At 39.5% G+C, this 14,521-nt stretch overlaps 1 protein-coding gene and 1 long non-coding RNA gene across 5 annotated transcripts in view; one reads left to right on the top strand and one right to left on the bottom strand.

The window, feature by feature from the left end:
* The window catches only part of LOC131381821 (uncharacterized), a 38,860-nt gene that overhangs the window by 15,346 nt on the left and 8,993 nt on the right, over positions 1 to 14,521 (top strand). Inside the window, exon 2 of the long non-coding RNA XR_009210778.1 lies at positions 3,454 to 3,778. This is a non-coding gene — a long non-coding RNA (uncharacterized LOC131381821). The remainder of the gene's footprint in view (positions 1 to 3,453; positions 3,779 to 14,521) is intronic.
* CRB1 (crumbs cell polarity complex component 1) overlaps positions 2,852 to 14,521 on the bottom strand; it is a 211,901-nt gene continuing 200,231 nt past the window's right edge. For 2 of the 4 annotated variants that reach the window (XM_032137031.2, XM_032137029.2), the window contains one exon: positions 2,852 to 3,646. In XM_032137031.2, the coding sequence (XP_031992922.1) occupies positions 3,431 to 3,646 (216 nt within the window). In that variant the 3' untranslated portion in view covers positions 2,852 to 3,430. The remainder of the gene's footprint in view (positions 3,647 to 14,521) is intronic. The other 2 variants (XM_032137032.2, XM_032137030.2) reach the window with 2 other exon arrangements.

The following is a 14,521-nucleotide window of genomic DNA, read 5'->3' on the forward strand; positions in this document are numbered from 1 at the left end:
TTCCTGTCACTCCTTGTAAACTCACACCAGATGTGTGCCTCTTACATTGGCTGCCTTGGGCCAGGGTTCACCCTAGGGCAGGAAGTTGGCCGGCTGTGTCCACTTTACACCATTCCCCAAAGCCTGCAAACAGCTGTGCTAGAAGGACTATGACCCTCAGCGCCTCCTGGACCCGTATTTGGATTAAATGGCTCTTCCCCCCTGTTTGCCATCCTGAGAGAAATCTGACATATAGGTGTCGTATTTCATTCATAATGTACTAGTTATTGTTCCTATACAAATGAATGCTGTATAGTCCACCAGTTCCCAGAGCAGCAGTTCTAAAAGCAAAGAAATTAGAATCAAAGAAGTACCTCATATTGCCGTATTCCTTAGGTTGCCTCATTGATGTGAATAATTGTGTTTCATTTATCTATTACTATGTAACAAATCACTCTAAACCCTAATGACTTAAAACAATTTACTGTTTCTCATGATTTTGTGGCTTGAGCTGGTGGTTCCTTTGCTTTTCTCATGTGGGTCACTAAGTGATTGCATCCAGCAGGCATGGTGACTGAGGCCGGGTTCAGCAGGGATGCCTAGCATGGCTGGGACTCTCTCGACATGTTATTTTCATTCCAAGCTTCTTCACAGTATGGCAGTCTCAGGGTCGCCTTCCAAGAGAGGGAAAACAGAAGGTGCAAGCCTCTTGTGTATGGCAGAGCATCATTTCCATGGCATTCTGTCAGCCACAGCAAATCTCAAGGCCAGCCCTGATTCAAAGGGAAGGCAAACAGACTCCTCTTGATGGGAGGGGTGGCAATGTCACCTTGCCAATGAGCATGAGAGGAATTGCTGTGGTGTTTTGTTGTGGTCTTTGAAACCAATCCTAACACAAATTTTGAAAATGCATCCGATTAAAAAGCTGCACCATCATTGATCATGCAGATACTACACTTTTCCACTAAGATAAGGTCTACATTGTTAAAGAAAGTTCAGTACAAATACTTCATGGGGCTAATTTGGAAGCATTCTTGACATAAGATATTGAATATTTAGCTTCTTCAAAGATAAAGAGATTTGGCTTTCTAGGGCAGCCTGTAAATGCCCATGTGCTTGGAGTGTCCACATGGAAAGAATCACTCATTTATTCATGCCTGCATGCATTCATTTATCCATGTATTTAGACATACACTCCTATGCAAAGCTCTCAGCTAGATACTGGAATGTAATACTCAGATTAATTAAACCAATAGAACCATTTTATATCCTGTGATTTTTTTTAGTTTGGGTGTGTTTTTTTTAACTCAGCTACTTATTTTTTCAAGCATGAGCTCTTTCTTTTCTGTATGACCTTCTATTAAGAAGTTGCATTTAATGAGATGCAAAAATAAATATAGCTCATGGTATACTTCACAGGTAGACATTGGAGACATGCTTCTTCTTGAACTTACACTTAAAGCAGTATTAGATATGGATAAAAAGCCTGAGATTGAGTAAGACATTAGATAGGCTGCAGAGCCATGATAGTTTCATGACCACAGCATCCAATGACAGCCCACACAAATCTTGGGCACTTTGGGATTTCTCTGGCGACAGGTACAAATTTGAGCACCATTCATTCCTTATTTGTTCATTGATCCAGAAAATATTTTTTGTGTTTTCACTATGGGTTAGGCAGTTCTAGGTGACAGATACTGGAGTCAAAAAAAAAAATAGTTCTTATCCTCATATAACCTAAATTCTAGATAGAGAAAATTGAGAACAACCAAAAAAAACGCAATCTCTCAGGTGGTGATAAACAGTATGGAAAAAATAGAGCAGAGTTTAAGGAAACGAGGAGAAACTATCAAAAGAGATGGAGAGGGGATGGACAGTGAGGCAAGAAGAAAATCAAGATGAAATGGTGTCCCATTGTGTGGAAAATATTTCAAGAGGAATGACGATTGTTTCAAATGCTTCGGAGAGGTCAGGTAAGCTGAGGACTGAGGACTGGACATTGTGTTTGGCCATATGGAGGTCATGGAGTGGTGATGAGAAAAGCCAAATTAGTTTAAATTCAAGAGAGGATGAGAGAAAAGGAAAGGGAAACCAAAAATACAGAAAACTCCTTTGTAGATGTTTTTCTGAAAATGGATGTTGAGGAATGGGGTAGTTACTGGAGGGAGATGAGGGCCACAGGAGAGAATTTTATATAGTAGGAAATATGACAGCATGTTTGGTGCTGATAGGGATGCCCCAGGACAATGGGAAAACTGATGATGTAGAAGAGAGGGGAACTTGCTGAAATGATGTCCTTGAGTAGTTGAGATGGATGGATTCTTCTAGACCAGATTTAAAAATTCATGTCATTAGACATGTTGAACGTATACCCAGAATATCTATGCATCTATTCTTAAATTTTATTTATATTTTACTACAGTAGTATGTTTCATAATTTCAAAGCCTATATAAAAATATAACCAGGTGCTTTGTGGAAAAAAATATAAGAATAGAAGCCCCAGCATTTTCTCCAAATACCCCATAGTCTTAAGCACATACTCCTTAAAGTGCACACACTTAACTTTGGAGTTCTTACCTTTAGACAATGTCACTGTTTGGCACTGATTTACCTAAAAGCAGTTGGAAGAAAAGAACTCGATTTTTCGAACTTGAGTATCAGAGTTTTCCTCCTGTTTTGATTTCTATCTAGGAAGCGTTTTGACTTAACCAACCCTTTACAAAGAGTAATAATTTTAAAATATAACCAACTTGAGATGATTTAGTTAAAAGATCTAATTCATAAGCAGGTTCTTCAAATGTTCTTAGAGGTTACTTTTGTCACACGTAATGTCACAAAAATGCAAAAAGTACTCAGAAATGAGAACAACCACATTTCAATTTTTATTTGTTGCTATTGGGTCACTTTTTTGAACCATAAGTCATTCCCATGGCTTTCTCTGAATCTATGAATGAAGGACAAAAGTATACATCCCATCGCTGGTATACAACAATAACCTTTGACCACATGATAGGAGAAGTGAGAAATGTAGCCAATTTTTTCCTGTAGTTTCTGTGTAAACATATGGCAGTTTACACAGAAACTACAGAAAGTACAGAAACCTAAAATGAAAACTAAAATTTGTTCCCAAAGAGGTTGAAAAGAGGAAAGAGTTTCAGTGATAGCCACTGGAGCCACAGAAGACTTTATTCTCTGGAAGATGTTTTTGTTAATTATAAGGCTGAAATTACTGGCACAGACTTTTTTTGCGATTGGCTGATTTAACATAATAAAACAACGGTGTCGAGTGGAACCACTGTGAAAGTCTTTAAGGTGGTCAAAGGAATCATTCTTGTAGTTCCAGTGTAATCCTAGTTGCAGATTAACATCGTCAGGTATGTCAGAGACACCTGAAGTACAGTCATCACATTCACAGTGTGTGGATCCCCATCTCGAAGGGGCAGAATCCTTCTAAATCAGTCTCTCCATTGCAGGGGGCGGCATCAAGTTCCACATTTCCACTCGGGAGCCCTCCTTCTCCTGACGGCTGGGGCTGTAGGTTCCCTGAGTTGCCCTTTTGTTGGAGGTGACAACAGAAGCAACAATGGCCAGCAAGAGGATCAGTAACAAGGCGAGGGTCACTGAGCCAATAGCGGTGAAAATGTCTGAGATCAAGTCATCTGCCAACTGGAAAGATCGAAATCATTGGGATGAGAATTCTACAGCAAAGGCAAATAAATATTCAGGACAGTGGAACTACCCAGGAATGAAGACCAACCAGAGCAAGCTGGTACCACTCAGTACTGTAAAAGGACCAAGGTATTAAGTCAGATTTTCTTATTCTCAAATTATTTGCAAATGATCATATATCTAGCATCTAAAGTCTACAGTCAGAAAATATGGCATGAAATATCTACTATATTTGTTCAGTCCCTTAATCTCAGTGACTGAGATCATTCGTGTAGCAACAAAGGCAAAAGATGATCCCACACTTATATTTGTAAAATGATTCTAGATCCATAGCCATGTATTATTCATGATCTCTTTCCTCCCTTGCCAAAAGTTCTAATTTGGGACTGAAGAAATGGTTGTTTTACAGTTTTGTTTTGTTTTGTTGTTTTGGGAAAGGAAAGAAATTAAATTAGTTGGGTCTTGTGGGAAAAATTCTTGAGACAGAGGAGGGACCGTGACACGCTGGTCTCGCAGGGGGTTTCCACCGGAAATCACTTTGATTCGGATTCGACATGGCAATTGAATGGTTGTAAAGGCATGTGTGCTTAATGCTGAATCCAATCATCTAGCAGCAGACAGTGGCAGGTAGAGCCCTGTCAAAGGGAGCTGGATCCTGGGCTTTCAAAATTGTTATTTTTACACAGTGGTTTGATTGATGTTAATTCCGACGTGTTCGCAAAATACTTTTTAGCAAACCCAAACTCTTGTCAGTTTAACAATGGGTAATATGAAACTGTGAATGAGTTGCATAGAAATATTAAAGACAGAAAGAAGTTACTGTTTGAATTTTTAAACTGATTTTTTCAAAGACATATTTCTGTCAGAGTAAATCAGGAGTAAACTCTTTTACCTTCTCATTTAGCTTTCTCTAGGACTCATCCCGATGTTACCAAACCAATCTATTACGAATGAAATCTGTGTTTAACATCCTAGAGAGTTTAAATATATTTTCTATCCTTAGTCTCTTTTTATTGTTCCCTGTGTCTTGGTTTAAATTATTATACAATTAATATAATATTCTAACATATTCATAGTATTGTCTGGGATCTACTCACAATAATCCTTGCTCAAATGTGGTTCATTAGTTTGCGCATTCATTCAGCAATACTTATTGACCATTTACTATGAGCATTTACTGAGCTAGGAAATGAAAATACAAAGACAAGTAAAAGTTTGGAATCTGGAGCTCAAATTCTGGAGATAGGAGAAGAGGAAGACACACACACAAATAATCATAATACATTACAGATAGGTGTTATGACCGTGTGATGAATTGCGTTGAGGAGTAGGTGGAGCAAGATTGGAATGAGACATGATTGTCTTTTGAAGGATTAGTGGGTGCTCAAGTACTTCAAGGAGGAAATTCCACTTTAATGAGACAATCTCGGTGGCTCACGCCTGTAATCCCAGCACTTTGGGAAGCTGAGGTGGGCAGATCACCTGAGGTCAGGATCTCGAGACCAGCCTGGCCAACATGGTGAAACCCTGTCTCTACTAAAAATACAAAAATTAGCAGGGCATGGTGGTGGGCTCCTGTAATCCCAACTACTTGGGAGGCTGAGGCAGAAGAATCGCTTGAACCCGAGAGGAGGAGGTTGATGTAAGCTGAGATCTCACGCTACTGCACTCCACCCTGGGTGATAGAGCAAAACTCTGTCTCAAAACAAAAACAAAAACAAAACATAAAATGCAAGAAGACATAAAAGTCCTTAGAATTTAGGGAAACAGTAAGAAACCCAGTGTGACTGAAGACACTGGCCATGAATGTGTATGTTTGAATTGGGAAAGGGTGAAAAGAGTTGGTGAGAGAAAATACTATAAAGTAGAAGGGTCTTGTTAAGAAATGTGAATGCCACACTAAACTCAGACTTTGTCCTGTAGTCAGTGAGGAGCCACTGAAGATATTTAAGCAAAAGCAAGATGTTATAAACTCTGGTAACAGGGTGGAGGATGGGAGATAGTGAAGGTGGGGAAGAAATTGGAGGTAGAGAAGTTAATCTTATTAGTCACGATAAGAGATTATTTAGGTCTAAATTTAGCAAAGGAGTGAGAATTGAAGGGAAAGAATGGTTGAGAGAGATTTCTGAGGTAAATTCAGCATCACCCCATGTCAGATTGTGTGGGGTAGTGGGGAAGAGAGGAAGGATGAAGATGGCTGGTGATACCACATTAGATGAGCAGGTGGATTGGGATGTCAGTCATTGAAATTGGGTTCACATGAGGAAAAACTGGGTTCACATGAGGTTTGTGGAGGAAGAATATGAGGTCAGGTTGGGAAAAGCTGGTCTTAGGTGCCTTGGAGACATTCAAGAATATAGTACTATTAGATCATTAGAAATACGTTTACTACTCCATCTCCCCTTCACAGTACTGTGAAAAATTCTGGGTTATGACAACTTTTCATCCTCCAATGATTGGAGCTTTTGAAGTAAACCATATAGAATTTCATGGAGTTCAGTAGTTTTTTAGAAAAAATAGTTTATGTCAACTAGAGGGCAAGCTCTCCATTCATACTGTGTGGCCATGCTTTTGTAAATAATTATATGTTTTATCAATAAAGATAACTCTGGCCTGGGAAAGAGGAACAGAACCGTAGAGTTGGGCTTGAAAGTTCAAAAGGCTGGGACACAGAAGGACAGATGAAATCTGACCAGAAAAACACCTTAGTACTATCCAATGATCTTTAGAAAATGCACAGTCTTGTTCTTAGATGTTGATTTCATCTTAATCTGTCTGGTAAGTCATGTCATCTGTTGGAGTAAATGGCGGTTCTCCTGGATGAGAGAATTGGGAGTGTCCACACCCATGCACACAAGAGAAAAATCATTTGGTTTGTCTCCGTTTTCTAAACTTTTCCAGGCCCTTCTCTTCTCATTCAGCCTGAGATTGATTACATTGGGTAAACTGAGGCTGCCTAGATCCTCTCATCTGTTATGCTGCAACAGGAGAGGAAGAGGGACTCATGGGGGTGGGTCCCGAGTCCTTGTTAGTATCCCAATTCAGGTTGAACCAGAGGGCTGACCTGTTTCACATATTTTGGGACTCCTGAGGAACCAAGTCCTTCATCTACAGTTGCTTTGCTGTTCTTAAAAATGTGATAAAAATAAAAGAGCAAATTCAAGGCCTGGGATCCAGCCCCATGCCAGTCCTGGCTGTGTAATGAAGTGGTTAAGAGGTCAGTCTTCAGAGGCAGAGACCTGGGTTTGATTCGTGGCTCTGCCAATTACTTGTGCAAACACAGCAAGTTATTTCACCTCTTAGGAACGCATTTTCATCACTTATAAAATGGAATATTAATATCTACTTCAAAGGATGGTACCAAACAAAACATAAAGAACATAAAATACAAAAAGCACAGCCTATAGGAAGTTCTCAAATACATAAACATATTAGCAGTCATTAGTATACCATTTATCATTATCCCTAATTCTATTTGCTTTTAAAAGATAAACTAGAATTCCCTCAGGACGTTGCAGTATGACCAAGGGAGCAAACCTACAAACCTAATATTGCAATTCCCAGCCTCACATAAAGTTTTTGATGAAAGAGCTCCCCTAACTGTATCAAATAGGGCATGTCATTAAGCTTTAGAGTGAACTGAATGAGTAGCGTTTTGAAATCGCCTCTTCAGGGCCCTTTGCTTTTAAATTCCCATGGTTGAAAGGCTTTTTTTTGCTCCACTATTCTTCAACTGTGCTTAAAATATATGGCACTAGGATGGATCTTTTGATAATTGAAACTGCTGGGACACATGAACTGATGATGGAGGCCTCCAGGTGCAGGATGAGATTTAAGGCCAGCCCTATTTGGATTGGTTGCGCTCTAACACTGTGCTTTTGAATAACCTTTTCCTGAAAAGACATACCCCAAATTAATTATAAATATCATGTAAAATTATTTTTTTCCTGAAAAATGACATGCTGCTGTCTGTAGTCAGTTATCATATTAACATGTTTTTAAAATGTATATTGTATATGTGATTAATTTAAACTGTGATAACTTTGAACTCCATATCTGCAGAATAAAATAAATAGATGTTTCATTTGTTCTCCTCAAAGAGAATTTATTCTGAAACATTAACTAGGTTCTGGCCTATATAGGACCCAAGCAAGGTTATACCATGGTATTCTATGGTGATACTGTCAAAACCTATCTTGAAACTTCCATCCTGATTATTGTATGCTGGCATGTGCTAGCACCATACGTTAATGTGTGTTTTCCTCTTAATCCCAGAAAAGAAATTTCAAACTGTTTCTTCTGAAGGGGAACTGGAAACAGCATGCACTTGCTAAGCAGACAGAAAGGGATTTGAATCCAGTTTTGACACTTGTTTAGTATACTTAGCCTATATATACTGTTTTCCCACTTCTCTCAGAAAAGTCATAAGAATGAAAGAGCAAATTCAAAGCCTGGGATGCAGCCCTACCTCTGCCACTCCTGGCTGTGTAATGAAGTGGTTAAGAGCTCTGCTCATATACCATTTTCCCACAGTATATGTAGGATAAGTATAATAAATGGGGACAACAATTCCCACGTCTTAGAATTGTTCTGAGAATTACAGCATTCAGTGGATAAAGAGCTTCTCATGGGACATACGCACAGGACGAGAACTTTGATCCATGTGATTGCTCGTTTATTACCCCGAGTGACCTTCCCCTGATTGATTTTCTTGACCCTGTTTGGATTTCAGAACTCCTACCATCCACTCAGGGCCGAACTTGTGAACAACGAGGCGCTTCGGGTTATCATTCTCACTGTGCTGATGTGGCGCTGGTAGAAGGGTTTGCAATCTGGGCCTATCAGAATCAACTGTTACTAATTGCTTGAGAGTTCATCTAATTTGGAAAACACAAAATGAGCTGGAAATAAGAGAAATGAGACAAATTCTGTTGTCAGCATCAGGACCTATCTTTCATGATATTTAGGGCCGATGACAGCATTCGAAATAATGTGAAAACAATAAACATATCAGAAGGAGCCCTGAAAAAATATGAAACGTTGCAGGATTTTTTGGAAAATGTAACCTCACATTTCCAAGTGAATAGAGGTGCAAACATGAAAGCTTTGACTTAAAGTGAGGGAAATCAAGAACTAATGCTGCAACCATCAGCCCCCTGAGATCGTTTCTCTTATGCCTGCGTTTTATAAAACCAACAGAAGTATGTTTGTGGTTAAAAATGGAGGCAATATTTGGGGTTAAAAACTGGCTCCTGGAAAACACCACAGTGGAATGAATTACTTCAAGTCTTTCCTGGAACTCAGTTGTATATATATCAGTTACATAGAAATATGTGGAGACAGTTTAAGATGGAAAATTAAAATGTTTGAATGTGCCAATTGATTACAGGTTACATTCCAGCTTCAATATGCGTGTTTCTGAAACTAGTTGTCTCTGTGTGTGTATTTAGTGTTACATCAAATAACCAAGTAAGACCATTATGTGCAATTAAGAGAATTAGTGATTCATGGAAAAATTACTTTAAACACATTGTGTCTTTAACATGCCAGTTGGAATATTTATCTTCCATCTACATATATAAAGTAAAATAAAGACATCTCTTGAATGCTCATCCTCTAAATTTTTAAAAAAGGAATACAACTTCGGAGAGCAGTTCTTGTGAATTGCTATTCTGACAAGTAGATCATCAGTTTGGTGGATGGTAAAAACCTCCCACACAGACCTCAGTCCTTGAACTATATCTTATCAGTGAATTGTTAGAAACGGCCGTTTCCATAGTAATATTGAATATGTGCCAAAACTCTGTTTTTAAAATTAATATTGCTATAGCAGCCAATTTTCAACCATAAATACACTGTCCACTTTACAGTCATAAGGGGAAAATAAGGTATTAAAAAGCCAAAAGAGAGGACTTGGGAAGTGTCCTGGGATAAGGAGGAGGCTATCCAGCCAGATGCTCCTTTCACCAAATAAAAGGCTTAGGAATGTGAAGAAAGGACGGCGATCAGAGAGCCACCAGGCACCTTTCCCTCTGAGCAGCAGGCTGACAGCAGGGAACAGGGGAGGGAGGGATCTGCACTGCATGCTGAGTATCATTTTCTCCTTGGCACTGCCCCATCTCTTCATCTGGCTGCTCTGCTTCTCCCAGAAAACAGATAAGCTCCCACTGGGTTTGCTGAGAACAGAACAATGGTGAGCTACGGCCCCCTCCAAGGGCTGTAAGACTGCAGTTAGCAGGGTTTCAAGTCCCTTGCTGGAAAAAGAAGGAATCCAATATAAAGGCTTTCTCATTAATTCTCGCCATGTGATTACAATTTCTTATAACTATGCTGATTGGGGGTCATCACAGTAGCTGGGGGAGGAAAAACTGAGCTGAGATGGGACCATCCAGGGAACCACAGCCTGGAAGATGCTTCCTGGGAACCTTCTGATATGATTTCCATACCAGAAGGAATGGTATAGCTATAATAGGAAGGAACAGGCTAGAACAGATACTGTGGAAATTTCCTGTGGACACATTGGAGATAAATGAGAAAAAAAAAAAAAAACTGATCTAACTTAAGGATATATATTTGGAATTCTAGTTCCAGGTTAAACATTCAACCTCTTAACATTAACTTAAGCATGACATATTTCCTCTTGTAGACCTTTAGGGAAAGGGCCCAGTGACACTAAGATTTGACATGTGCGGTGACATTGGTCATAAATAGAGAAGTTTATTTCTGCATTCAACAAATTGTGTAATCACAATGCTAGCAAGAAGCAGAGTGGTGAGCCAAACAGTCCCTGGCAGGAGCCGGTATAGGCATTGGATCTGTAAAAGTAAGTATCAAGCAAAAGCCCTGATAATTCACAACCTCTCTCCTACTTAGGATACCAGATTTTAGGCAGAAGCATAGATGCAGCTAGAAGTTTGAGGACATTGCTTTCATATTTTTCTCTCCATAAGCAGGTGGTATAAGTGATAGCATTGTTTTCTTTGGAGCACATGGCCTTGTGAATAAAAATTATCGCCTCGTCTCATACAAGAACCAAATCCCAGCAGCTCAAACTCAGTTATATTTCATTATGCTTTGTAAATTTATTGTTGAAAGATAATGGCTAGCCATTTCTTCTGACCCTGTGTCAGTGGTTCGCCAGATGTTTTTAACACAGAAAATGCTTTAATTCTCCTAATAACTCAGCTAGGTAGGTGTTACTATTTGCTGTCACCTTCTTGGGGAGACTTTCCCTGACCATCCTCTTTGATTGCAATCAGCTTTCATTCTCTCAAGTATGCAGTACCACGTGAAGTCTATAGAGTTTATGTGTGTCTCCTGCTGTAATGGAAGCTCCATTCAGGTGCAGATATTTGCCTTCCTTGTTCCCAGTTGTTTCCCTGGCACCTGGAACAGTGTCTGTTCCACAAAAACATTGCAGACTGCCACTTGGCAGAAGAGAGTTGAAAGTTAGAGCTTGTCTAGCAGCATGCGATGAGCTATTGACTTTATCAACACAGAGTTTCTTCCTCTTGGGATTTTTACCTAATAAAAACCTCAGCATGTGTCCAGCTGAGGAACGGAAGCAGCAAGGGGAGGTGCCATCTTGAGGTGCTGCTGGCAGGAATTGGAGTGGCAGATAAGGGATAATATGACCAAGGAGCCAACCAGACATGAACATTATTCCTTTTTGTGAAATCAACAAACAATGTGTTTGTTTTTACCTTTTCCTGCACCTCTTATCTAGAATGGAAATGTTATCAAATGACACAATCAGGAGCTGCTAGTGAGAATTTAAAACAAAAATAAAGGTAAAAAATAAGCAGCAGCCAGCTATCATTTGCTACATGCGAATTATTCTTTTTGTTTCCGTTAGGTGAACTACTGGACATTAGCTTGGCCTATTTTGGTCTCAGAAAAGCTGTGTGGACATTCATGCTTCTCTCCCTCTTTTTTCTTTTCTTCTCTTTATTTCATTTTAGAAAACAGTGGTTGCTAACTAAAGATTCAGAGCGTGTAATTCATTCAGCGCTATGAGCTGCAAACACTTGTAGTTTTCAAAGCACATCCTTTTCATCTCTTCATTACTCTGTGCCCAGACCTATTTGTAACCAATTCCCCTACCATTCTGTTCAAATTTCTCTCTTCTGCATTCCCACAGTCACAATCCTGGCCCAGCTGTCTTCTCCCTAGGTAATTCATCTATTCTCTACACATTTTTATTTCCTCCAGAATCTACATCCTCCATCCAGCCCCACAGAAAAAAATGACCGTACTTACCTGACTAGAAAGCCCTGGGAACGAACTACATCAAACTATCCATATCAAATATAAATTGCTAATTTCAATTTTATTGCTTTATTTATTTCGAGACAGGGTCTCACTCTGTCGCCCAGGCTGGAGTGCAGAGGCGTGATCTTGGCTCACTGCAGCCTTGACCTCCTGGGCTCAAGCAATCCGCCCACCTTGGCTTCCCAAAGTGCTGGGATTAGAGACATGCGCCACTCCACCCAGCGATTTTTAAGTTGAGGCTCTTTATTAATGAGTCCCATTTCCTCATGAGGGTCAGTTGCAGCCTAGTTAGTGCCGGGGGTTCCAGCAGAGCAACTCTCTTTACCTGCCACTTTTCAAACAGGAATCACCTGCTCCTGCCAAACCACTTCTCCATCCTGAAACATGCCGTTTATTCAATCATGCCTCTCCTTTTTTTAAAAAGATAATTCAAACTTTCTCTGTACTTTGCAAAGCCTCTCCAGGGAAGCCCATGTGACTCCACTCACCTGTAACTCTTACACAGTGATGTCCAGGGCCAGCACATTTTTGAGAAGAGCTGTAGCTAGGCCGGCCTGGCATAGCACATGCACATGAATGTGTAGCTGTTGTTTAATGTGAGTTAAGCCAAATCCATCCCTCCCTTCAGGACAGTAAGGCATGACTATTTGTTACTCTGGAACTTCCCAATAATATAAAATGCAGTGCTTTGCACAAGTGGTTGACCAATTATTATTGACTCGCACACTTTTAATGCTGATTGCCCTGTTTAACACATTATTAAGTTCTTCTCAGTCATAAGAAGAGTTCTATAGAGCCAAGAAAGTTTGTTGGTGGTGAAATTCATTCACTCATTTATTCATGCTTTCATTCACTTACTCAACAAATTATTACCGAATGCCTTCAAAGTTTCAGACAGCATATTAGATCCTGGAGATATGGAAGTAAAAGGCATAACCATTATCTTTAAAATAATTCACTATTTAGTGATAGTGCCTGGGGGTGGGGCAGCTATATAAACAATTACAGTTCCATATGGGTGGTGTTAGTTTAGAGGTGAATATGAAGGAAAAACAAGGAGAAAGGAAGGTGCCTCATGGGATCTCTAAGTTTCTCAAAGGAAGTCGGTGGGGGAATGAGGTAAAGAAGTATGCTTTAGGCTGAAGGAATCACCATGATCCAATTGCTTTAAGGAGAACAAAAAGCATGCTTGTGGTTCTGGGACATTTCCCGCATGCCTGGGAAACTTTACAGAAGGATAACTCCTTATGCAGAGACACAAATGGAGAAGAAATAGAATAGGAAGTGGCAGACAGCTCATGTGCCAGGAGGGTGTTTACCAAAACTGAGCATGTAACCCATCTAGATACCATGTCAAGAAACCTGATTTCCTGTCTCTCAGGAGGGCCAGAATGGAGGGAGCGATTTGTGTGTACTCGCTGCTGGTCCTTTCCTAGGCTGATGACTTATACCACTTATTTTAAACATAGTAGCTTCGTTATTTGAGTTCCTTTTTTATGTATCTGCTGGGTCCTCTACTAACTTGCATTTTGTAGTGCAGAAAAAGATTGGAGTTTCTTCATATCCCATTTCTGCCATACTAAATAATTTTAGAAGACAAGGGATAAATATGCCAATTTATTTTATACAGAATTCCAAAAGCAAGCGAATATTCAGTGGCAAAAGAATTAAAAGGGCAGGGGACAGTTTGAGGTAAAAAAGATACTAAAAAGACATGAGAACTGATGACTAAATACAATTGATTGTATCCTAGATTTTAAAAATCTATAAGGGACATTATTGGGACAATTAGAAAGTCTGAATATGGATAGTATATAAGATGTTAAATTTCTTGAATGCGGTACTAGCATTGTGGTTATAGAGGGAAGCCCTCTTTCTTAAGAGATACTAAAATACTTAGTGGTAAAGTGTCATGACATCTGCAATCTACTATCTAATCACTGAGCAAAAAAAAAATACATGTGTATGGACAGAGATAAAGCAAAGGTATCAAAATGTTAAAAAGTTGGTAATCTGGGTTAAAGAGTTACATACATTACATGAAAAAAAGTTGTAACTTTTTCTCAATTCTCTTTAGGTTTGCATTTTTTTTCCAAGCAAAATGTTGGAAAAGTAATAATTTAACAAACAATTTTTGTAAGGAAAATAGTTCCTCCAACCCCCATATTTGCAGATCTTGCTTCTTCCATTACCCCTTCCTTGGCTGTTCCAGGCCTTGCTTATTTCTCTCTGCTCTACACTTTTATTGCACAATAAATCTTGCTGTCATTGATGGTCTTATCTCCTCTACCAGACACTAAGATATGGATCACATCACATGTTATTTTCCTCACATATTTGGCCCTGACCCTGCCTGCCTGTGCATTGCATGGTGTTGGACACACATTGGGTGTTCACGGACTTTCTTATGATCGACTGGTGTCACTGCTCTTAACCTATAAGCCGTACCTTGGCTCTCTTTTCATTCAGATTTCTTTCTTCTTTCCAGCTTTCTTCAGCTAGTTAAAAGCTGCTATTAATTCATTCTCACATTACGCAGAAAAAATAATGCAGGATCCCTGACATCTCTATGGCTTATCACATATCCCTTCAGCAGAGGTA

The sequence above is a fragment of the Hylobates moloch genome, unplaced genomic scaffold (assembly GCF_009828535.3).
Source record: "Hylobates moloch isolate HMO894 unplaced genomic scaffold, HMol_V3 SCAFFOLD_18, whole genome shotgun sequence".
NCBI lineage: Eukaryota > Metazoa > Chordata > Mammalia > Primates > Hylobatidae > Hylobates > Hylobates moloch.